The following is a 25,084-nucleotide window of genomic DNA, read 5'->3' as shown; positions in this document are numbered from 1 at the left end:
ATTCTTCACAGTGAACTCAACAAAGCACAGTTTGTTGCAGATCACCCTTGTCAGCTAACTGTGTATTGGAGTTGTTGCCTTCAGTCTAACAAAGCTACTGAAAAAGAAGATCTGCAGAAAGCAGATGAAAACAATTGTGAAAGGGGGTAGTGTTTTCAAAAGATAAAGGCTGAAAAGAACAAAAACTATTTTCAATAAAATCAGACTCGTACATTGTCCATAGTGAGGGATAGACTGTTGAAACAATACGAGAAATCACATTTGCATGTTAAGTGGATCACAGGATAACTGGTTGCAACTGCACGTGGAATCATCCAACATGGAAATTGTGTTGTTCCAAATTTACCCATAACTATTTTCTCAGTTAGGTATATTGTATTCTAGCCTTGTAAATGTAAGCAGAGCGTAATGGTTCTTGATAACGGATTCCAACCCCAGTTCCTTAAACTCATTCAAATACGTCTTGCTTGTTCATAACAGACCAGCTGGTACCTCTCCAGACCCACTAAGAAGCTGTAATCATCCATTGTAGTGAGATGTTTGCGTATGAATCTTAGGAGAACTCCTCTTTTAATGCAACATTGACAATGTTGATCATGTAGATTTGAGGCTTAATTAGACATTTGGTAGCTTAAAGGGGAAGAAGCAAGCACAACCGCATCTCCTTTTCAAAATCCCAGTCTCACCAGTCAGGAAATACTTTAGCCAATAAACAGATTATGAACTTCTTGAGGTCAATCCCGTTGACAACCTCTCCATTAACAACTTTTCACAGGTTGTTTTTCATTTGCTGGTTCTCCAAGTCCTTCATTTTTTATTTAACATTCTTCACCTGCTTTTGAGGTGTGTGTCAAAATTGTGAATGAAAAGGTACATCTTCTGCTCCAACAAATCTTCTCACCAGCCCTGAGAATCTAGAAGAGATCTTACTCATCTCCCGCTGGATCATACTCACAGATTACCGAACTGTGGTGTTGCAATTAAGTTCCTATACAACGTTTCCTTTTTTCCCTGTTGGACCTGTATGAGATTGTATATCCTGAAATGGAAATGTCTAATTAAACTGAGCAAATGTTGTATGAATAGAATTACAAAAAAGAATAAAAAAGAGATTGTATATCCTGACACATGCTGCTTCCACTAGTGGGTTTTGATGCTTACCAAAGTTGTATCTACACTGCCTTGCTAATGTTATACATCACAAGGGAAGGTCAGGCCATCTGTCACAATGCTCCAAGCTATAGACCAGCTTATTTGAAAAGAATTACTGAGAGATTGCTACTCTTCCCTCAAAGTCTGTCTTTCAACTGCCGCATTCATTGTTGGCCTCTTAATCACTGTCCTTATTGTTATCGCTTTGCGATGTTAAGAAAATATCTGATTCTCTTAGCTGAGGATGTAGCCATTTGATACCAGAGCAAAACTAAGGGCGGTTCCGAAAGGCTCAAGTGACAACTTCTGCTGGGGCACCAGAATTGAATTTCTTTGCAACAGGTTTCTTATGCCTCTTGGCATGAAGGTCCTTTTTCTTCTTTAAAGAGCTTCTATTCACCTCTGTTATGTCAGTTGCAGCTGTCTAGGCCTTTTGGAGGCTATATTCACTGCAACATGTTTAATATTTTAGACCGGAGTGAGATGCCCTAGCTGGATGCTTTGGACTGAAAGATCAAAAGGAAGAGCAAATTCAAAGTATGTTGTAGAAGGTAATTTATGGGGACAATAGACAGCTTTTCCCATGAAGGCTAACCCAGTGTTGAAGGTGCTAAGAATGACGGGAGGGAATGTATAGGACACAACTGTTGTTCCCTAAGGTATATCACATCACCTTTCAAACAGCTTATCCAGGGTAGACTCTATGCAGCTACTCTGGGTTCACCGTCATGCCTGCAGTCTATATTGTAGACATATGGATTGTTTATCAAACAGGGAGCACCACCCCCTTGACTAGGCTCTGGAACAGTGGTGTTCTGCACACAGCCATATCCCTACCTCATTGAGCCCCTTGTGGGAAAGGAGCCTTGTGGTGTAAATTGGCTGCAGAATCCTATGGCATAGCATGCTAGTAAGATTACTGTACAGCTCTGGTGAGCATCCACTCTGGCAAGTCCCCTGTTCACCCAGGGGTTGCGAGTCACTGAAAGCTGAGTGTAATTCACAAAAAACATTTAGAGCCTATTCATTTACTCACTCTCCTCCTGGGATCAGTCACTCGTCTCTCATACCATTCAACACTGCAGTGTCCCTTCAGGGCAAGGCGATTGATGGGAAACCTTTAAACACTCTTTAGGGATGGACTAGTGGGCTGCTGCAGCATCTCCCAGATCAGGTTTGGCATTCCACCTGCTTCCAGCAGACTTGTTCATCCACAGAGCTGTGGAAAGACGACCAAGGAGGACCAGTCTGCAATGTGGCAAGGCAGGCAAAACCACCAAGGTTTGGGAGGCAGGGTAGAGCGAGAGTGGTACTTGAATTCCATCCAAATTTCTGGCATCAATGCCGGTGCTCCACTCCAGCCAAGTTCCAAGAAACCTGCTCTGCTGTATCTCTCTGATCTGGGAGCATTAATTAACTCTGGTTAATACCAATCAGATCATCCATTTAAGAACCAAGCTGCAATGGCAACAGCTCACAGAGTTTGGATCCTCACAAATCAGTTCATTTCCAGGCATTACTATCCATGTTCCTCCACCAGCTCTCCTCTACTGTCAGCACTCATTCAAAATAACTCACAGAGCTAAGGTGGGAGCCTAAGGAGATACTCAAGTGGCTGATGCATCACTATTTTCACGAACTGAACATAAAGTTCATTTTCAGAGTAACTGTCTAAATTACGATGGCCCTGAAACCACCCACCATTACAAATGCCACTTTTGCAGCTTAGAGACTTAGGTAAGATAAGTGGTTGCTGACCACATCCAAGTCATTTGCCGGTCCAAAGTCAGAATTCCAGAAAAGTCAACTCAGTATTTCATCTTTCCTGAGATTAATGAAATGGCAGGCATACAATGTGGTCATAATAATGCCTGGTATTTACAGTGTGTTGGAAAGGCAAAATTGCAGGGGTAAATGTTTACATTAAAACAATACTATGATTATTGGTCTAACCACATTTCATTGTTCCTAGACCAGCACACAAGTTTTAGGTACATACCTATCCAGATCAGAATCCGATAACTCAGGACGTTTCTCAGTAGCTGTGGGTGACTTCACTGCATCACTCAGAGCCCAGTCCTTGCTGGTGGAGACAAAAATGAGGACATGAGGAGCTATAAATCAACAGGGTGAGTTTGCTAACAACACGACCCACCTACCCATTCCTCCACCTTAACCACCTTCATCAAGTGAAAATCTGACACTGGAAACATTATGTTATTGTACATTATTCTATATGTTCAGTGATCACCATATAGAGATTAAGAACACATACAAGCTGTTCGTAATCTCCTAATGCTGGTCCACCACATGTTCAAAACAGGAAACATCAAGTCACAAATGGCCAGATATACACAACTGTTTTGTGGTCACCAACCCTGCGGTTTGCAAAATCACAGGGTTTGAGATGGTAAAATAGTGGCTGGCTGTATGCTAATTCCCTTTTGTGAGTCAGGCAACTGTTTCTGACGCATAAAAAGAGTTTTAAAAATCATTCTGAATCGCAAATAGAAGGAGACAAGAATGGGGTATTCTCTAATAATGGCAATTTGCATGGTTTGTGACAGCAATTCCTGTCACAAACCACTGGAAAGTTACATACATCTCAAAGGAATGGTAACTGACTTGCAAATGAGAAGCTGTTCCTTTGGGAACAGTGCTGGGTAGTCTTAAAAGAAACAGGAGACCACTGCCGGTTCCACCCCCACTCCTTTCCCCCATCCTCTGCCTGAAGTTTATGAAAAGGGACCCATTTTTTTTTAAACAGGACAAGTTTCTTTAAGGAACATGGTCTGCTTAGAAATAGAAAATAAAACATCTTGTTTGAGAAAGCTAACGCATGGATGCAGGTCTGAAATCCCTTGCAGGCCATAGCCAATCGAAGGGGGGTCGCAAATATCAAGCGGTCTCACAATTATTGATTAGGCAATCATTCTGTGACCCCTGTCAATGGACATTTTGTTCATGCAAACTACAAAGATTGCATGGTAAAATCACAGCAATGTGCAAAAGTTGATGCAGAACTTGCACCCAATATTTATGATCTGCCGGTACTTGTATCTGGCTCAAAATAATTAGGCAGATTTTTTATAATGCACAATTTAGCAGGTCAGTTGTGAGCAAATTCTACAAAATAGGTGCATACTAGATAGTATAAAACAACCAAAGAAACTACTGGTCTGAAAACAGAAAAATAAGGACAGCAAAAAGCTAGTATGTCTAGGTCAGAAAGATAACTGTTCACAGCAAGAATAAAATCCCATCAGCCCAACGTGGTGGCAATTCTCATCATCTCGGATTTCCTCTTGATTGCAAATCCTAGTGCAAGCAAGGGCTGCACCCTTCTCAACATCAGCAGGGAGCTCAAGATGTATTTATCAGTGGCCAAGTTGGAATGGGCTCAGATCCCAAAGAACAATGAGATCAAATTCTTATTTAGAGGGGGGGTGCTGATGATAATTGCAGTGCATGTAAGTGAATATGAAAAAGAGGAAAGGTGCAGTTTTAAAATTGGCTACCAGGATACAGAACAATTTTAATAAGCGCTATCCTAGTGTCAATGCATACTAGATAGACCTATTCGGTCTGGATAATTGAGAGATGCCAAAGTTGATAACATTATGATCAGTGCAAACATCTGTCTACTCTGGAGATGGCTTACGCTACACTATGTGATTGCACAAGAGGAGGAGGAGGAACGTGTAGTTGCTGCGGGAGCAGGAGCAAAAGTGAAAGCAGGAGGCTTGCAGAGTTAATCTGAACTGACAAGCTGGTTGCAGGAGCCTAGAGCAGTGACACCAGCTCTCGCTATGACCCCTGCCTGTCTCTGCCAGTTCTCACTCGCTCTCTGCTCATCCCCCGAAGGCACCCATACACTCCTCTAAAGCGCCCGCACTGAGCCCAGCATCACAGACCGGGCCCGAAGCGCTCAATACACGCTGTCGAAGCTAACAATGAGTAGACTACGGTACGGGCGGACCAAGGAAAAGAGATACAATAAGCACATGTCACAGCACTCACAAGTTTGGTAAGGAGTTCTGGGCAGCGCTGGCAGAGGCAGCCTGAGTGTAGCGGGTCTAGGGCCTGCTAATACTGGTTAGAGCCCCTGGTCCGCGGAAGCAGCCGAACCAGGATCGGGTGCGGCTTGCAGCCAGTGTGCGCTTGCCCAGTGTTTCATCAGTGGTGCTCCCTCGCCTCCTCTGGTTTTATCCAGCCCCAATTACAGCCTTTGAGTCCAGCAGTGCCCTGTGAAGAGCCACACTATCAATTCTTATTCTAATTTTAATTTTTATAATTTAATTTTAAAAACAGTGCCGAAGGCACAGGACATACGCTCACAGCGGATTTCAAGAGGAATTAGAGAAAAGAGAGTCCTGTCTCCCCCAAAGTGTGTATCACTGGTCTATTCATTCTACAGGAAGAAAGTGAGCAGCTGAACGCCTTTAAACTGCATTATCCTTCCTTACAAAGTTTCAAAAACAAGCTAACACCTCCAGGGCCTTTTAACATTGCATGCTCATGGCCCTCCCCAGCATCCAGTCGAAGGACAGCAACATCGAGGGGAGATGAAGCGGTGCTAGTAGAGGTTCTCTCCTGTGGCGCCCTTTGTGTGGCGGTGCTCAGGCGGGCATTCAACGAGGTCGGGTCAGATGCGAAAGGAGCCAGCAGAGCGCTCAAGATGCAGGAAGAACAAGGAAGGCAGTGCAGGTTCTGCTCAGGTGACTGGGTAACCCACATCGTCGGCAATGGAGCCCACCCAACAACGTGCCACACCACCAAAATCTTTTCAGGCATCTGTTCTCAGTGCTGGGGTGTACAAGCATCCTGAATCATTGACTGTCCTTATATCTCCCCGGGCAGCCTTATCAACCACAAGAAGATCATTTGGGCCCCGCTGGCCCCCGTGTCACAACCTTATTGGACTTCTTCAAAAAGCCAGCTACGGTTGTCAGCCTAGGTGCTCCGACAAGAAGCAAAGGCACCCTTACCACTTTAGGTAGTCCTGAACAGATGATGGAAGGGCCCATGCAATTACAATTTCAGGCTTTAGTACACCCTGTACACCAACGGGACACACCTAGGACAGCAATGTAATCCTAAGTTCAGTGGCTGATGAGGTCAAAGTCGAGATGGTACTACCCAAGAACTCCGACGCCAACTCGATCTTAATGACCTGCCATCAGTGGACAGACCACAAACCATCTCCACATGCAGCGGAATCACCTTGCAGCCTCCCACCAGTTGCTGGAGCATGTGCCCAACTGACTGAATCTCCCAGAGTAGTCCAGCTTCATGAGTCGCCGCACAAAACAATTACATCTTCCCCTAATTGTGAGGAGCCAGATCTCCAACTCAGAGTTTGCTTAAAACTGGCAAACAATTCTCGTCCTGATTCAACCCTGGACACATGTGTACACTGCCCCTTTAGTCCTCCAGCACCACAATGGACCTGGCCACCACCAAGGAACATAATTTCATTTTCAGTAGCAAGGGCAATTTTCTCGGAGGGCTCAGGAAGCACCGACTTTAGATCCGATGGCTTGCAGCTAAATGACATATCCCTCCTGGAATTGTCACTTTAAATTACAGACTCAATCCGTAGCCCACCTTCGCAAAGCAAAAATTGCTGCAGAAATGAGCACTGCCATTCCAATGGCAATCTGGACACAACTACTCCTCACACTTCAATCCACTGCATCCGCACTAAATTACAAATCAGACAACATTGACCTTCAAGTTTATCTTCTGAATTCACAGGCTGTCTTAAAGCAGGGATAGACAACATGCTCTAAACAAAGTGATGTTCAGAGCACAATCTGCTGCAAACTATATGCAGTCGGTTTGTTGTTGCTCTCCTAATAAAGGCAGTCTGGTGACACTTCTGACCTTACCCAACACCATCTTGTCAGAAATCAAGGCACTGATGTACGACCCTAGAGAACAGCATCAAACCTCTCCAGTAAGTCCCTCGCAAACCCTCGCAGCTTGTGAAACTCAAATCACGGACATGCACATTGTGTCCATCAGCTCCAATACAGAACCGGAAGTCCCCTGGCCAGTGATGAGCTCATCTGCGACTACTAAGGTTGCTAACCCTCGTCCATGTGTAGATTTGCCCACAAATACACATCTGCACTCAATAAGCTCAAGTCAAGAGACTCAGACTGCCCTCTAAAACATTGGGTCAGATGACCTCCAGCAGACACGTCCCCTCAGTAAGAAGGAGAGGAAAAGACTCAGCACAAAACAAAACAAGATAAGTTGCATCTCCACCACCACTCGCAACCTGTTTCTGTTGTTTGCAAATCCACGAAAAGGGCTTGCTCAACTACATGAAAAGTGCCCTCAATATTTCACTACACAAACCAACTCCGTTCTTCACTGAGGGTCAAGTGCCGTCGACCCCCATATAGCTTTAGACAGTCGTCCTGGTAATATGCCTGGTCAGTCTCCGAGCTGACCTGGCACAGGTTCAGAAGCAGCAAAGATCCCCAGATGGACCCGAACACGCACGGACTGTTGAGAAATCATAGTCCTTCCGCTGACAAATCCAGGCCCCCTGCACTGGCTAAAAATGACCCCAACTCCTGTCAAGAAAGACTCCCTCTGTGTGGTGATCACAAGGCATTTACAACTTCCAAATCCTTACTCAGATCCAGCCCCCATTAGAAAGACCATCCCATCAGGCCCACAGGGCAGCTCTCTCAAATTTGTCAAGGCAACCAATGACCTACTCAGGACATTCTGTTCTCCTAGGGGAGAGAAGTTGGTCTAACTACTAAGGGGGGCGACCTCGAATCTGGGGAACTGGGTTCAAGTCTCGCCAATGATGCTGAACATCCTATGATTCTGGGAAAATCACTTAATCTCCCCGTGCCTAACAAAAATGAATGTGTTCTCATGTAACGCAACTAGTGCTATGTAAAGTGCTCTGATACCCGATACCTTCGGGTCAAGTTCACGCAATCATTAGATACAAAATTGTTGTTTAGCCCAGAATACCACTCTAGGCCTAAGACATTTAAACAGGGTGAACATTTTAAGGTTATTGAAGGCCTTCCCAGAGTTAAGTGACCTAAACTCACAAAACATTGAATCAATTAAGTTTCTCCCCCCAGGGAGCTCTCATACAATAGTAACTACATAAGCGACTTTCGTCTCACCAGTCACCGTGCAGTTAGTTATCTCCAGATCTGAGGCATCTGAATCATGGGGCATTAAGATCAGCCCCTTTGAAACGTCTGGCTATCGAACAGTACTGGAAAAATCCCAGGTCCCTGAGACCCTCAGGAGAGAGCCGAAACTCCTTTTTGAAAAACATCCCAGGGCGGACAATCAAAAAAGTAGCAAATCTAGAGCAACAACTATTGAACCCTCAGGAGACCGCTGGAACTTTTTGCCCTCAGTCCTGGCACATGGAAGCTCCAACTGAATGAATCGGCAGACAACAATGCATTCCTTGTCACTCGCACTAACTATCTCTTCATGGAATATTAATGGCCTCCCGCAGAAATTACAGTCTTCAAACCTAACAGATTTCTTTAAAGGGCATGATATAATAGTTCTGCAGGAAACATGGGCCAAGCAAAACCGTCCATTCATGGGATTCATTCAGCACTGGAAGCCAGCCCAGGGAGAGCACAGGTTTGGGAGATCAAAGGGCGGCCCGACCATAAATGCTTCAGTAAACCTGCAAGGGAACATCAAGTCGATAACAACTCAAGAGAGCTGGCTGCAAGGAATCAAAATGAACAACTGGAGATCATATAGTTCGCTTCTGTTGGCCAACATTTATGTCAGCCCAAGTGTAAAGGAGAAGAGGTCAAAACTAAACCGTTTGATCCTGACCTTGTGAAATCTAATTAGGATCAGCCCCACGTTAATTGTATGATAACTGGAGACTTTAACACCAACCTCTTTCAATATCATTAGGAGGTTCTAGACGAGATCTCCTTGGGGATCCCTATGAACATCATCAAGCAAACTAGACCGTGGGGTTTCCAATGCTGCCCACTAGGAGAGTCCCTAATACCGCAACTTAACAGCGCGGGCTTCAAAGTACCTTACGCTGCCTTAAGATATACCACCAAACTGGTCAACAACTGATGGAAAAATGTGCTTTTATCTAGACTATACCATATGCACATAGAAAAAATAGAAAAGTTTCAGTATTGTTCCGCACACCGAAAGCGACACATTGCCCACAAATCATCACAGTAAATTCAGGCCTGTCTCATTATGCCCGGCCACTATAACCTACAAAGGGACACACACTGAGAACCTAAAGCGCCTGAAATGGAGTGAAGCCATCAGAGGTGACATCAAAGTTGAATGCACCAAATCAGCTGCGGAAACAGATCTAAGCACACAATCACCAATCACTGCATGGATAAGCCTCACCACTCTGATCCTTGCAAAATTGCTGCGTCCAGGCTGCGGGCTCTGCCCCACTAAACCAGCCATTGCGTCGACAACGATTCAGCGTCTAAAGAAAGCCCGCAACAGTGCAATGAGGAGAGTCTGAAAGAACACCAGATCCAAGGAGTTAAAAAGTTATCGGCATTTATGTGGTGAAACCAAGATGCCTTAATTATTTCTGGGCAACTCTCTTATAGAAGAGTCAGAAAACAAACTACAGTAACTTTTATTCTATGGTCAACAGGCAGCTGATCAAATTCAGCACGTTCAGTTGTGTGAACATCAGCAAGCAAGAATGGACATCCTTTTTCTCTGGGCACTTCACAGCAAGCGGGCATGTTGACCCAGAGTTGTATGGTGGATTCCAAAACCCAGAAACATCTACCACCCCTGCTGCCTTTCAAAATCAAAACCATCTGTTTTGTTATGTCACGGACATGGCATTTCTGGCAAAGCAGCTGGACCAAGTAATATCGAGGTCAGAACAGATGGGGCACCCGGGCCTAACAGCCTTCCCCAAGCTCTTTTCAAGCAAGATATACCATTCTGGGCAGAAAGACTTTCTCCACTGCTTGACCACTGTCTGAGGGGCTCAACAATCCTCCACTCGTGTCGTGGGGCCATACTTCAACCATTTCATAAAGGGGGTTCCAGATCTGATCCGGGTAATTATAGATTTATAGCGCTTCTTGACAATGACGCTAAATTTCATGGCAGCCTGCCCCTGGAGGATCTACGGCTGTGGGTGGAGTCGAAAAACCTCATCCCAAAACACCAAACTGGGTTAATCAAATAATCAGGAATGCTGCCCAACCTGCTAGCAAATAACAATTTTCCAGGACAAAGCAATCTCCTCAAATTCTCTGCTGCACTGCTGTTTCGTCGATTTCAAAGCAGCATGTGACCGCGTACGAAGGGGGGCACTCAGGTCCAAATTAAAGACCTAGGGAATTACCCATAGTTCATGGAATCAATCTTCCAGCTGTACTCTAACACCTGGATTCGCATCAAACTAGGGGACGGATCTTGGGTGTCAAGGAAAATATTCACAACCAAGGAGTAAAGCAGGGGTGCATGTTGCCCCCCTGCTTTTCAACTTGTTCATCGCTGACTTGTCTCTACCCCTTGACTCTGTCAATAGCCACCCTCCCAAGTTAGGTGGCGAAAAGATCAACAATTTACTACATGCTGATGATCTTGCTTTGTTCAGCTGCAAACGCATAGTATTACATCTGCTGAACCAGCTGCAGGCGTACACAACTGCCAACACCCTGGAGGTAAACGTGAAGAAAACCAAGGTAGTAACATTAGAAAAGAAAAAATACTGTGGAGGAGGCTATTTTTTTTAAAGGCAATAGGGTCACAATTAAGGAATCATATAAGTACCGGGGGGTACTAATAGATGCAAAAGGCTCATTCGCACAGCACCATAAGGGAGTTGAAGCAAAGGCTTTGACATTTCAGATGGACCTATCAAAACTCTCAATAACCACTTTAGGGTCAACCCTATCCCCGCTGTTGGAAGTTATGAGGCAAAGTTTCTCCCAGGGTAGTGAAATACTACTTGGGAAAAACAGCAGTGCACTCAACAAACTTACCACAAGTACATACAAAAGTGTTCTCCGCTCGCCAAGGTCCTCGTTCTCCGCCCAGATTAGGTTGGAATTGGGCCGCTGCCAACCTTAACTTAAGCCATAAACTGGACGACCATTTACAAGTACTGCTATGGGCAGAAATACAAACTAGGGGCTCAAATCGAGCGCATCGCTAGTTCCTCGGACACTGCCAGCAGCTTCTAGGCGTGAAAGAACTCTGGGACAGTAACCCGAGCCAACAAGCCTTGAAGCTGGGCATCGAAACACGTCTCCACCCCTGGTCTTGCCATTCTGATACGGCTGCCTTTGTTAAATGTAAGCACTCTTGGCTGGCCATCAACACCTCTCAAACAGCATCTATGCTCCTTAGTACCTTGCCTGTAAATGGTACAATCGATTGAAGGCAAGACTTTTGGCCCTCAGGCTGGGCGAGTGGCCGCTGGCGTCGACCCCAGAAGGCAGAATCTGTAGGGGCTGTGAGCAGTGCGCGGAATCCAATGAGCATGTTGTGTGCCTCTGTCCCGCATTGCTAGTCGAGCGAAAAAACAGACTAAAGTGTGAATGGAATAACTTGGGAGTCCGCACACGCAGGCAAGCCATCATCGTCTCCTTCAACCCTAATAGCACTTGTTTAAACACCCTGTCAAATTGTGTCTTTTTAGCGATAAAAGACACCGCTGGTCAGGCCAGGAGCCTTTCTGCCCGGTAGGCCCAGCCAGGTACACAGAACATATGATGGTCGAGCCTTCCCCACGACAGCCACAGGAGGGCACTGTTGACATGACTACTTTGCTGTTCTCAGCAATTGAAGCAACATTTTTAGGTCGAGCTGGAGAAAAGCAATGCGAAGCATTGCGTCCAGCTCGACAACTAATGTCGCCTGTCTCCTGGGAATCTGAGACAGGGGTCGGGCACGCGCGGCGATTGGTGTCTGTGGACGCGCACGTCCAGGCCGGCGCCATGCACATCCCCTGCCTCAGATTCCCTGAAGTGAGCAAACACACACATACACACATGCACACGCAGGCAGGCACACACACACGCAGGCAGGCACACACACAGGCAAGCACACACACACAGGCAGGCACACACACACACAGGCAGGCACACACACACACACACACGCATGCATGCATTCATGCATGCACGCACACACGCGCGCGGAGGGAGGGTGGAGTCTGCGTCTATAGAACTGGGAAGCGCTGCAGGGAAAGCGCTGATCACCGCTGCTGGCCCGAGGTTCTTATGGTGTATGAACTTACCCCTCAACTTCACCGCCGTGTGAGAGTGCATCAAGATTGCCATTAGAAGCACAGCCATCAGCCCAGGACCTCGGGACGCCGTTGCCTGCTCCACCTACGTCACCTCCGTGCCGCGCTGTGGTTGGCTCAAAGTTTCAGCCATTCCCGCTGTGTCATCAGAGGGCTGCGCCGGGATTGGCTGCAGCTCTCCAGGACTTCAGTGACATCAGCCTCTCCTCCAGAGATTGATGCAGAGCAGGCGTTCTGCTTGTGTGCTCACTTAAATGCGCTCAGTATCCGCTTGTTTTAAATCCTGTCGGGGTTGCAGATGTGTATGAAAGAGTGTATACTCCTGTCGGTATGCATATGTGTCACCGAGCATCCGTAGCTACGTGCCCTTAAGCAAGTTACCTCAGGTGTGTGTGCCGCTTTACGGCTGCCTTTGCCCTATCCCTTGAACTAGTGTCCTGGCTGCGCGCCTCACTTCCCCTTGCTGTTCTCTTATGCCTCACTTCCACTCTCGACTATCCATCCTCCTCTCTTGCTACCGAGAGCCGCCACCTTCCCCAATTATCTATCGACCACTCCTACTCCTTTTCCTCTTCTCCCAGCTTCCTGTGATAGTTTGCTTGGCAGCCAATAATAAGTAAGAAATAACTTGGCCTCTGCTACCATATCATGGGTATATATTTGTGTGTGGCCAGGGAAACTAGTAGTATCCTTCAGAGCATTGGGCCAGGTCTGAACCCATGATCTGCTTTATGGTTGCCCACTCTGATCTCCAATATGGTTATAGGCTGGGACAGAGCCAGAGGATAAATGTCAGGTTCCCATAGAGTCCACACTCCCTCCAGCATCGTGGACTTTCCCATCACCCTATGCCTGACAGCTGTTCAAATGCAGTGGCCCGGAGTAGGATTTTGAGCGTTCTTGCCCGACCCCGAGCATGACAAGCTAAGTTATTTGCCCTAAGCAATATGCCTCCCCATTGTTTCTGGTCAAGTGTGATTTGCAACTCTTCTTCCTAAGTTCACTGAAATGAAAATGTATGATTTTCCCATCTGGGATTTAAAATAGTATACATTTTGGAGGTGGCGTGCTTGTCACCAGTGCAGGTTATTAGGTATTTGTCAAAAGGGGTGAGGGTTCTGGTAGCTCCTTGTTATATTCTAGGTTTGAGCAAACAATTGTGCAATTGCATATATCGAAAGCGTTCTAATTTTGGAAGGGCATATACCTCCTTCAGCTGTTCAAATTATTTAATGGGGTCATGGTTGAATATGTCCCTGAGTGTTTACACCTGCCCTGCAAACAGTTTTGATAGGAGGCTCTATTTAGGCCAGATGCAAACTCTGTTTCTATACAGTGGAATGAAAGTCGACGGGAAGGACGTCAGCCCTTCTCTGACCACTATACTGAGCCAGACGTCCAAGGGGGCCCTCATGGCTGATGATTTGTAGAGTTCACTGCAATTAGGGCTGCCAAGGGCTTACCATACAGGGCCCTGCTGCCACTGTATGGTCAATCATACACCATCCTTTGCTGGTCTCCCTTCTTGTTCAATTGCTCAAGAAGCGCAAGTGGGCTGCGTATAGTATTAGAATAAATCGAGGATTCACATCCCATCCTAAAGTGGTCTTAGTGATCGCTGATGTCTTGGAGTCAGTCCTCTCTGCTTTACCCTGCCAGATTTACTCATAGTACAAGGACTGAAGGTTGTGAACATAATCTCTCAGGATATGAAGGATCAGTATTTAGAAGAGACAGATCATCGTGGATAGTACTGACACCTTGTACGCTGTTGTTCTGCCAAGCGTGATAGCGTCTGGTGCTTCTAACTACTGAGCTCAGTCTTGACCACCCTCCTCAGCCTCTGTATATTTATTTCAGGGTGGGAGCTTGACCCAGGCCCAGGTAGTCGATATTGGAGACCACCCACTGTAGCTGGGTCAGCCTCTATAGTTTTGACTGTGTTTTTAGGGGCTGAAATGTTAATAATCTTCAATTTGGTGACATTCATTTTAAACCTAGAGACCTTCTGTTATGCCTCAAGTCACCAATATGAGAATGTCATGTACTGTACGAACATGGTTAGTTTTCTATCTTGAGTGCCAAATTTGTTTTTTTTAATTTAGTGGTTATTCCGAATGCGGTGGGCAGGAGCTCCGGAGTTAGGTCAAAAAGGAGGGGGTGATACGAGACACCCCTGCCTCGTATGCCTACTGATGGTTACCCATTTGGAATGGAGCCTGTTGATTTTGATCCAGGATCTGGGGTTGTGGTAGCCCGCCATCAACCAATCCACAAAGTCGTCCTCTGGCCACAAGGCTCTCAGCTTCGTCTGTCATGAAATCCTGGTCAATAATATTTAGGTAACGGTCTCAGGCAGGCCAAAAACCATCAGAGATTAATTTGCGCAATCTCTGGAGCGGCCCGGTTTAATATCCTCACCGTTAGTTGGTGGCGACCATCGGATCCCCTCTAGCAGGTCGAGTGGCCACCACTTTGCTTGCCATCATCATGTCAGGGGGGGCAAAAGGCCACATGTCCCCTGCTCTCTGTTGCCCTTACCCCTGGATCACAGCACTGCTTACCTAAATTAGTGACTCACCAGGGCAGGTCAAAGAAATCTAGTTGGTCTGCTACATCATGTAGCTCTGCGGGTGGAGTCCTCCTCTTGGCCATTGGGCCTGTTATCAGCTGTTGCTTGTAGAGTGGCGTTACACTGTCCATGCCCCACTGGCCTCAAGGGCTACTCTCATGGTCACCAAGTTCAAGAACCTAGTCGCCACCTCTTCAGTATTCTAGTCAGATTGGAGGGGTCTCAGGTTCCCCAGTGAATATTCAGGGGTTGGAGGGTTGGGGCGTTTACCCGAAAGCCCCCTTCTTTACTTCAGTGCTTGTAGGCGTAGGGCATATTCATACAGGCCACCACAATGTTGGGCTTGCGTCAGGGATCTGCCACAAAGCTGCCTGAGAGTGGAAAGTTTACTCTGCTGTTCATTTCAACCACAGAGGCACTATAAGACCCACAAAGCCAAACTTTCCCCAAGGGGCTTCAGGGATGTTATAGATGGTGCTGCATGGACCCAGTTAATTGTTGGCTGGTGAGGAAGCACCGGGTTTAGATGTCTAGTGCCTCTTTGTACCTTAATGTCCGCTCCCTTCCTAAACATGTCTTAGATATTTATGATCTTCTCTCTTGTAATAATCTTGATTTTTTTATTTATAACTAGCTTACCCATCGCGCGTTGCTGCGATCTCAGATGAAAGGAAATTCAAGGAAACTCGTTATGATAACATTAAATTTACATTCTGTCATTGTTATTGAAACTTATTCATTTTATATTTTTAAACATTTCTAAGTGCGGCTTGAGCATTGCGTCCTCGATTGGCTTCCAATCTTGATTCTGGTTGCTCTCCTGTTTCATTCGAGCGGGCTTGAGCAGTGCGTAATTGATCATTTTCTAATCTTGATTCTGGTTGCTCTCCTGTTTCATTCGAGCAAGCTTGAGCAGTGCGTAATCGATCGGCCTCCAATCTTGATTCTTGTTGATCGTTCGTTTGAGAATTTACGGGCTTGAGCAGTTTGTATTCGAACAGCTTCTAATCTTGCTTCCCGTTGCTTGTCTATTTCTGAAGCTCGTAATGTCTTTTTCTTTTGTGCTTCTGATGTAGATTGACCAATCGATTTCCGTTTGGGGGTCATAACTGTTGACGATGCTCGCAAATTTGCTGTCTATTTCAGTATTCGAAAGATTATGAGGGCCCTGGGGGGGCGATTTAAAAAAAAAATTTTTTAACAGAAACCTTCCCAAAGTTTCATGGCGATCGGATGAATGGTGTAGTAATGCATAAAGGACAATCAGACAGACATACTTTCGTTTTTATATATATAGACAGGAGTCCTGTCTCCCTGATCACTCCACCCCCAATAAAGCCACAGCCATCTCTCAAAATTATATACTATACAGCACAGACAGCACTGGTTATCATGAGAGGGACCAGCATTTATCGGTAACACCCATTTTAAACATGTTTGACCTAAATGTATTGAACAAAGTAGATATTTTCTATTTAAATTAGCGATTTCCTCAGAAAGCTCTATCACTTTCTGCCTTGACTATCGAACTCCTGGTCCCTCTACTAATTTCGGTGATGATCTCAAGATCGCTATTCATTCCGACTTACTGAAAGCATGTAGGTTTATCCTATTTGGTGGCTTCAACATTAAGGCCAACATTCGGACAACTATGATACTAATAATTTAACTGACTCTTGATTTTATTGGTCTAATTCAAGTCATAATCAAACCTATTTATAGCGCAGGTTACATGATTGATCTTGCTTTTGCCCAAAAGTTCTTAAGTCTATTAAGGCATTTGTCACTCCCGGTTTGACCACACAGAGTGACAGAGAAGCAGGTCTACCCCACCGAAAAAATTGTGCAATTTAACTATACCCATCCTTTCAGAAGCGATAAAACTTCTATCAGCTTCCCCTTACCTGGATCACTTATTGCTATATCACTAGGTCTCTCATGAATTTCATGTTTTTGACTGTGTAGCTCAGCACTAGAAAAAAACAAATCTAAAAATCTGGTCCCATGGTATGTACCTGAACTTAGCCAACTTTAGCACACCTGCAAGTGATGAAAATGCCATTGGGAGAAACATCTGACCCCAGACAATAGGTTGTCATATATGACAACTAGGAGGGAGTATAATTTGTATTTGTATTTAATTTATTTATAAAGCGCTAACAATCATCCTAGGTAGGATATCACGGCGCTGAGGTTTGGTGCTGAGGGGTACGGTGACCGCATTGATTACTGATTATTCTGGTTTAGGGAAGAGTAGTGTCTTTAATTGTTTCCTAAATGATAAGAGACATTCTGTCAGTCTGAGATTGGGAGGTAGATCATTCCACTTGGTTGCAGCTAGATGAGAGAAAGCCCGCTCTCCCATCCTGACAGTCTTCACGTGGGTAGTGTTTGCTCTTCCTGAAGTTCTGGATCGAAGGTTCCTCGATGGTCTATGGAATTTGACTTTATTGTGTAGAATGGTAGGGCCTGTATTGTAAAGTACCTTGTGTGTGATACACAGTAATTTGAAGTTGGCTCTTTGTCGCATTGGGAGCCAATGTAGTTCTCGCATGCAACTTTTGGCCGAATCATATCTCTTCTTATTGCATACAGCCTTTGCCGCGGCATTTTGCACTATCTGCAGTTTAGTTTATAATGCTTCAATTAGAAGGGCTAAAATTGCATACTAATCATAATCATATTTTATCTCTGCCAAATTTACCCTAAGAAACCTTTAAAATAGTTGAAGAAGTGTTCCAACCAAGTTGCGCAAACTGGAATTTCTGCTTCTGAAACTGTATGTGAAGAACTAGGAGACTATTTTTTCTTCAAAATCGAACCTATATACACCTTATTTCCATCAGCAATTACCGAGGACCTACTTAAGGATACCAATGCTTTATCTTCTAATACTGAAACAACTATGTCACTACCTTTTCTGACTACTGGCTCATTATTAGCTAAAATGACTACCATTAAATCATGTTCTCCTCTTGATCTGTGTCCTCAGTGGAGGTTCTAACCTTCAATGATATTTAGCTGTATTGAAGTTTTATAATTCCTTTATCAGTGCTGACTCAATTCTGTCTGCATGGACACAAGCGATTGAAACTCAAGTATTTAAAAAAAACTAATGTTGAGAAACTGGTTTTAAGTAATTGTCGATTGTTTAACTTCCATACATCAACAAAATTACTGAATTAACAGTCAATGGTGAGCATTCTTCATTCTTGAAAAGAACGAATTTCTAAATGAGGCACAAGCTTACTTCAATGCTAGCCCTGGAAATGAATGATTAGTGCTTGTTGCACAAGATATTTGGGGTCTCCTTGAGAGGCGGGTCTGGGGTAATCATGCTCATTGAACAATCTATAGCTAAATCAATCTACTACCTACATCCCCTGAAACATATTTCCTTACATACTTAGGGCCTTATTAAGATAGCTGTCGCTCAAACCACCCACCACCATCGTATCAGGCTGGAGACCATCCAATAATGAGTTGGCGTCCCCACCCACCCAATTTGGATGAAACGCCAGCACAGCAGTCGGAAAATACTTTTTACTAGTGCGGCCTGGAAAAGGTCTGCAGCACAATCCGCAGCGGTACATCCATGCACCGTGTACCAACCACGTGATGCCTGGCACACAGTACATGGATGTGTGAGGGGGGGCACCACTACATGTGCCCACCAAACCACTTAGCAGTGGTCCACAGGGAAGGTGGGTCCTGCTTGGGTCCCCAAAGTCCGTTTCCCTCTTTCTTTTCATGGCAGTGGGACCTCAATAAAAAGGCAGTCGGAAAGAGACATCATAATCCCTACAGCAGTGCCTGCGCAGGCACCGCCTCCACTGTAGGGATAGGATTCCGGCCGCCGCCCCAACTGTGAAGGGCGGCTGTCTTTCACCTGACCTCTGCGCTCAGACCACCAGTATAGTAATCCGGTGGTCGGATCGATAGTCTGGATGTCGGGCGGACCGCCAGCATTGGCCTGTTAGTGGCAGTCCACCCAAAATTGTAATGAGGCCCTACATCCTTTTAGAAAAGAACACAGTCGACCAGTAATCCTTCACCCCATAAATCTTTCTTTCACCCTGTACCTTTACACTGTTCCATTGCTATGCTGATGATTCCCAGCTTATTTCTCCTTTCGGTAATGCCCGACACTCAGTCTTTCTATGACTGCCTTAAGATCTGTCTATCAGGCAGATATGCTTGGATGGACAGCAATCAACTGAAGCTAAATGCTAATAAAACAGAAAATCACTGCCTGGGGTATTCGGCCCTTAATACTCAAGTCTGGTGGCCATCTTCAATGGATGACACACCTACTCCCGTCTCGCATGCATACAATCTGGGAAACATATTTGGCCAACAGATAAAATTAAGGTCCTCATGTCTCTTTCTTTAAAATCATTTCAAGGAAGATGCTTTCTTCTCCTCTGGTGACTTACAGCCAGTAGTCCTGGAGCTTATCTCTTCTAGGATTGACTAATGCAATGCTATTTATCTCGGTCTCTCACACTATCTGACAAATTAATTGCCTGATTTTAGGTCACCGCACTCTGAACCTACATCAGATCATCTGTAGTGTCCACACTGGCTGCCTATACATAAGGACTTGCACTCTGCACCCATCCAGACAATCAACTCTTATTTCACATTCAGGAAAGCATTAAGAAATGGCTATTCACATTTCCCATCACCTGGTAATCAATTAGCACCAACTGCAATCATATAAGCGCAGGGATACCTTTGCTAGGTCAATACTGCTCTCTATTAAGTTCACTTTATTAATTCATTTATTCAGCCTTTTTCATCCATATGGGTAGTAGAAAAGACTTAAGGGCTTGATGTGCTTTTCTGGGTGTCAGCAGGTTGAAGAGTTACATCAACGTTCCTGAACTAGAAACCTTGAACTGTTGGAGCCTCAAGATGGGCTCCCAATCATGTGGCAAAAGGTTGCATGACTGCTGGCCATTATCAGGTACCAATGAAATGGCTCTGAAAGTACCACCATGGGAACTACTGCTTTGCTGTTTGAGTCAGCAGATGTTTGCCTTCCCATCTGCCTTCCTCATGGCTCCACTGGTCCAGAATAAATTGCTGCAGATGTCTCTTATTCGACAAGCCATTCCGGGTGATGAAATTCCGCAAAGCCATGGAAGCATTGTGGTTTGAATTTGGATGACTATTTGTTTGACACTGATCATATTTCTAATACATTGATAATACTCTCTCCTCTGAACTGAATACTTGCACTTGACATGTATCCAGAGTTTCTCTGAGGTAGTTCTAAACTTGTAGTGCCCTAGATTTGACTTCAGGAAACTGACTTGGAACTCTCAGCAACTGAGAAGAGATGGTGTAGTCTGAAAATTCAATTACAATTCTGTGGAATGTTGATCTTTATTCACCAGTCATTCAAATACAGCTAGCAGAAGATCTTTTGACCCCTTTAGTGTGCTAGTGCCACTGCCAAATATGTGAAGGGCACATGAGAAGCCAATTTCAGGGACAAGAGATAAACTTTGTATTTAAAGTGTGACTTCTTTACCACCCAAAAATAGTTTATGAAAGTACACATTTTGTAAAGCCAACATGACAAGCTTCTTCCTGAGACATTTTAAGTTCAGTATTGTCTAAATATATTTCTTTCCATTCAAATGCAAAATATACATTACATTTGTATCATTCTATGGAAAGCAGGAACAAGGTCTATAGTACCCTTGTGTCTAAGACTGATTGTCTCTGTGCAGAAAATGTAGATGTAAATTGGTTCCTTTTGTGAAGTGGAATCACTGGTGGAAGGATTTTGAAACCCAGAGCTTAAACATGTTGCACAATAGTCCGCACCCATGTTCCTTTCATTATGTTTAACTATTCTTAGAGTTGATCTGCAAAACTTCTCCACACTGCAATGACATTGTGGAGGGGGAGATAGGAAGTCATTGTCTTTTTGTGACAGCGCCTCCTAGTGGGAGCTGATAACTGTTGGTTTCCTCTGCCTTTAGGAGTCTTAAGCTAGTATGATTGATACTGCTGTTACTGTAAAGTGAATGGTTCGAAACTGCTGCAGATATATCTGCTGGTAGTACTTATCCTGTAATTTTGGTTGGGATCTGAAGAACATCTTTGTAGGCAATAGCCATGAGGATTTAAACCAGCATTTTCTTAATTTCCTCATCTGTGTGGGGAATGAAGTGTACAGGACCTGTGAAAAGAAAATTGATGATCTTCTACTGTGCAGTCTATCTGAGGGTTTTTTAAATAAAGTCATGCGAATCTCCACAGCGCTAGACCATGGCAGTAGGTAGTTATCATCACATTAGCATAGTTGAGAGATTGCTAATGAACTGTTTGGAAACTAGCATGTTCTCTTTCAAGATCTTATGAAATTCTTGCCTCTTCTCTTTAGGGATGTCCTCACAAAATCATTGCATGGACACCCATAACAGAGATCTGAGAGCCATCTTTACTGTCCCACACTATCATTCTAAGGACATGTAAACAGCTGCTCTCCCTGTCTGGTGGCATGGATGTTTCCAGTCCATAAGCATGATACTTTCTCACTACAACTACTGTTACAAAGTATGGATATGGATCAGATTTGCAGTTTAACAACAATGGGATGGCTACATTTGTTGCTGCTGGAGTGAGGAATTTGTTAGTTGTTAACTCTACAAATCTTAACAAGTGTGGAAGGAAGGAGATGACTTGCTGAAAGTATTGGTTTAGGATCTCCACAATTACTGACACATTTGCCGATGTAACCTCTAGCGGAACATCTGCTTGTGTAGCCCCTCTTGCCAACATCACATGAAACATAGAAATGTCAACCACTTATGACACTTTTAGTATTAAATCTTTTTTATTGAAGCCAATACACCGACCAGTGCTTTTTGGGAGCAAGGACCGAACAAAGACAAAACAATTGCTGCGCCAATACCAATGCTGGTGTGTCATGATGCAGATTAAACACGGAAGTCGCCTACAACCCAACTGGGCCGGCCGCGGTTGAAAGACTGAGAATCAGTCGGGTGCAACAACAATGCAGTCATTATTTGAAAAGAGAAAAAAAAAAGACCCCCACCGTCCTTCCCCCACCCCTTCCCCCCTCCCTCCCCCTTGTCCGCTGAGGTAGAAGAAAGGAAACACGATGGGACCCAATAGCAGTGGCCAGGGCCTCACGTATGAAGCCCTACTTATGGGATGTCTGTTTGCGGGGTTTTGTCTTAGGCTCAGTGAGAGGTGTATCTGCGAGACGTAGCAGTCGCAGGTATCTGGGACAGCTCAATTCCCAGTATTCCCCTGTAAGAAGCGTCAGGAAAGGCCGCCAGAGGTCAGCAAATTCATCCCCTCTGCCCGCCGAGGTGAGGGAAAGCTTCTCCATTCCCAGAATGGTCCATAGCCTATGCAGCCAACACACCTGCACCGGTGGCTGAGGATCTCTCCAGCGAGCCACAATGTTTTGCACCGCAGCCCCTAACGCAAGCGCTATTAGTCTCCCTCTCATGGACTTCAGTGGGTACATCAACGCGTTGGGTAGTCCCAGCAGCACATAGGCAGGAAATCGGGGGAGTTGGGTGTCGAAGTGGAGGTCTATCAGGTCTAGGATAGGAGTCCAGTACTTCTGCAGATGTTCGCAGCTCCACAGCAGGTGTTCCAGTGTGCCTAGCTGTCCACAACCCCTCCAACAACGGTCACTTACGTGGGGGTCCCAGCGGTGTATGCGTTCGGGGGTGTGATACCAGTAAGAGGCTACTTTTGTGAGTGTCTCAGTGAGGCCTGTGTGGTAGGCCGAATGCCTAGCTCTGTGGTAGATCCCCTCCCACTCCTTGCGCGTGAGCTGCCTTCCCAGGTCCTTTTCCCATCTAGCCTGGCCCGCGCTGTAGGTGTATTTGTTAGTGAGAAGCAGGTGCTGGTATATATCCGAGAGTAGTTTCTTTTCCGACATGCGCGTGAGCAGCCATTTTTCATAGGGAGTAAGAAAGAGCTGCGCTCCTGGTTTGATCGACGGCTGTAAGACCCAGTGTCGGACTTGCAGGTAGGGCATGCGGTCTGCCTCCGGTATACCATAGGCCTCCTTTACCTTCTGGAACGGAAGGATGCCCTGAAGATCAAACATGTGGCCAATCTCCCGGCAGGGCGTAGTCCTCCATGTCGCGAATGCCTGCGCATCTAGGCCCGGGTTGAACTCAGGGTTGTCAAATATCGGTGTTAGCGGGGAGGGAAAGGAGGTGAGATCTCTCCGGACCGCCACTTTATCCCACACCGCCATAACCGTGCTGGTGACATACGACGCATACAGGTTGGGCGGCCTATTGCGCCGGGGCAGGAAGGGTACCCCCTGGAGTGTCCGGCCTGCCACCGCTTGGTCCTGAAAAAGCCAATGCTTGCTGGATTCCAGCTGGTACCACTATACAAGCGTGCGTAACTGTGCCGCTTGAAAGTACAGGGCTAGATCAGGTAATCCCACTCCTCCATGTGCCGGAGGGAGCGTGGCAATTAAGTGCTTAAATCTGGGGCGGCGACCGTTCCAAACAAAATGCGACAGATCAGCCTGCGTTCTCTGGAGCCAACCTGCCGGAGGACGCAGCGGCAGTGTCTGGAAGATGTAGAGGGCCTGTGGGAGCAACGTCATTTTAATAGCAGCAATGCGGCCTAGCCAGGACAGCGTGAGATGTTTCCACTTCCGGAGAGTCTCGGTTAGGCGCGCGCCAAGCCTGGCATAGTTGGCCTCCGCTGTGGCCTGTATCGTGGGCGCTAGCAAGACTCCCAGGTAGGGAACGGTAGACGTAGACCATTGTAAGTCAAATTCGGCTTTAGCTTCTGCTAGCACCTCCTGGGGTAGGGACACATTCAATGCCTCCGATTTATCCAGATTAATTTTAAAACCCGAGGCTAGGGCAAACTTATGCAGCTCAATAAAGAGCGCCCTCCGGGATTGCATTGGGTCCATGAGTGACAGCAGAATATCATCTGCGTACAGGCTGATTTTGTGTGTATCTCCACCAAAGGGGATGCCTCTAATAAGCTGGTTTTGCCGAACCCGCTGCGCCAATGGCTCCATGTAGAGCGCAAACAAGAGGGGAGAGAGTGGGCAGCCCTGCCTGGTCCCCCTGCCAATCGGGAATTGTGACGATGTGTGGCCATCCACTCGGACCATTGCGTTAGGCCGCCTGTAGCAGTTGAAGATACGGTTTCTGAGAGTAGTCCCGAATCCCAAACGCTGTAACGCTAGGTCGAGATAGGGCCAATGCACTCGGTCGAACGCTTTCTCAGCGTCGACCGTGAGGAGCATGCAGCTCGGCTTCGTCCGGGAGCCGGCTTCGATCAGATGAAGGACGCGTTTAGTGTTATCGCTGGTCTGTCTTTGGGGAATGAATCGGGCCTGGTCTGGGTCCACCAGTTGCATATATGGGCCCAGTCGGCTAGCTATGATGCCAGTATAGAGTTTGAGGTCAATATTCAGTAGGGATATTGGTCGGTAAGAACCGCATCTGGACGGGTCTTTACCAGGCTTGGGTATCACCGAGATTGCGGCCTCCAGCAGTTCCGGAGGGATGGCTCCGGGCTGATCAAAGGTGTTAAATAGATCTCTCAACAGGGGGGCCACCTGGTGCACTTATGACACTTTTGACAGAGAACCTGGTAGATAGGTTGTGTTTTAGGTAAGTTATCATTTATGGTGCTAGTGCCTCGTTTATGGGGAAACAAGGTGTAGGATTACTTTCATGTTTATGCTCAGCAAGAGAGGGATCTGTCACTGGTGGTCTGGTCATATCAGGATCAGTATCACCAAAGTCTAGGAACTGGGCAGCATATTTCACAGCTTTGATGTTTAGGTGTAAATTTAGCTGGATGTCACCGTTGCTCTCCAATGCGGATGGTAACTGGACCATAATCGAGGCCTGGCGGTGGCCACCCCCTCTACATGATTGGCTGACACAGAGACCGGGCTACTACGGGTCTCACATGCGGCGGAGGTCCTGGCGAAGCGGAGGTCCGCGCAACGAAAAAAAGACTGAGAGACAATGGCATGCAGTATAGTCAGTCTCATGTTCCTAGCGAAACTCAGAGTCCAACACAAT

General features: G+C 45.9%; 1 protein-coding gene across 1 annotated transcript in view; it reads right to left on the bottom strand.

The window, feature by feature from the left end:
• The window catches only part of TELO2 (telomere maintenance 2), a 603,857-nt gene that overhangs the window by 345,121 nt on the left and 233,652 nt on the right, over positions 1 to 25,084 (bottom strand). The window contains exon 11 of the mRNA XM_086941299.1: positions 3,152 to 3,235. Coding sequence (XP_086797425.1) covers positions 3,152 to 3,235 — 84 coding nt within the window. The remainder of the gene's footprint in view (positions 1 to 3,151; positions 3,236 to 25,084) is intronic.

This window comes from Lissotriton vulgaris, chromosome 10 (genome assembly GCF_964263255.1).
Source record: "Lissotriton vulgaris chromosome 10, aLisVul1.2, whole genome shotgun sequence".
In the NCBI taxonomy this organism is placed as follows: Eukaryota; Metazoa; Chordata; class Amphibia; order Caudata; family Salamandridae; genus Lissotriton; species Lissotriton vulgaris.
Note: the sequence above shows the minus strand (reverse complement) of the source record. Positions and strands in the feature narration are given on the sequence as shown.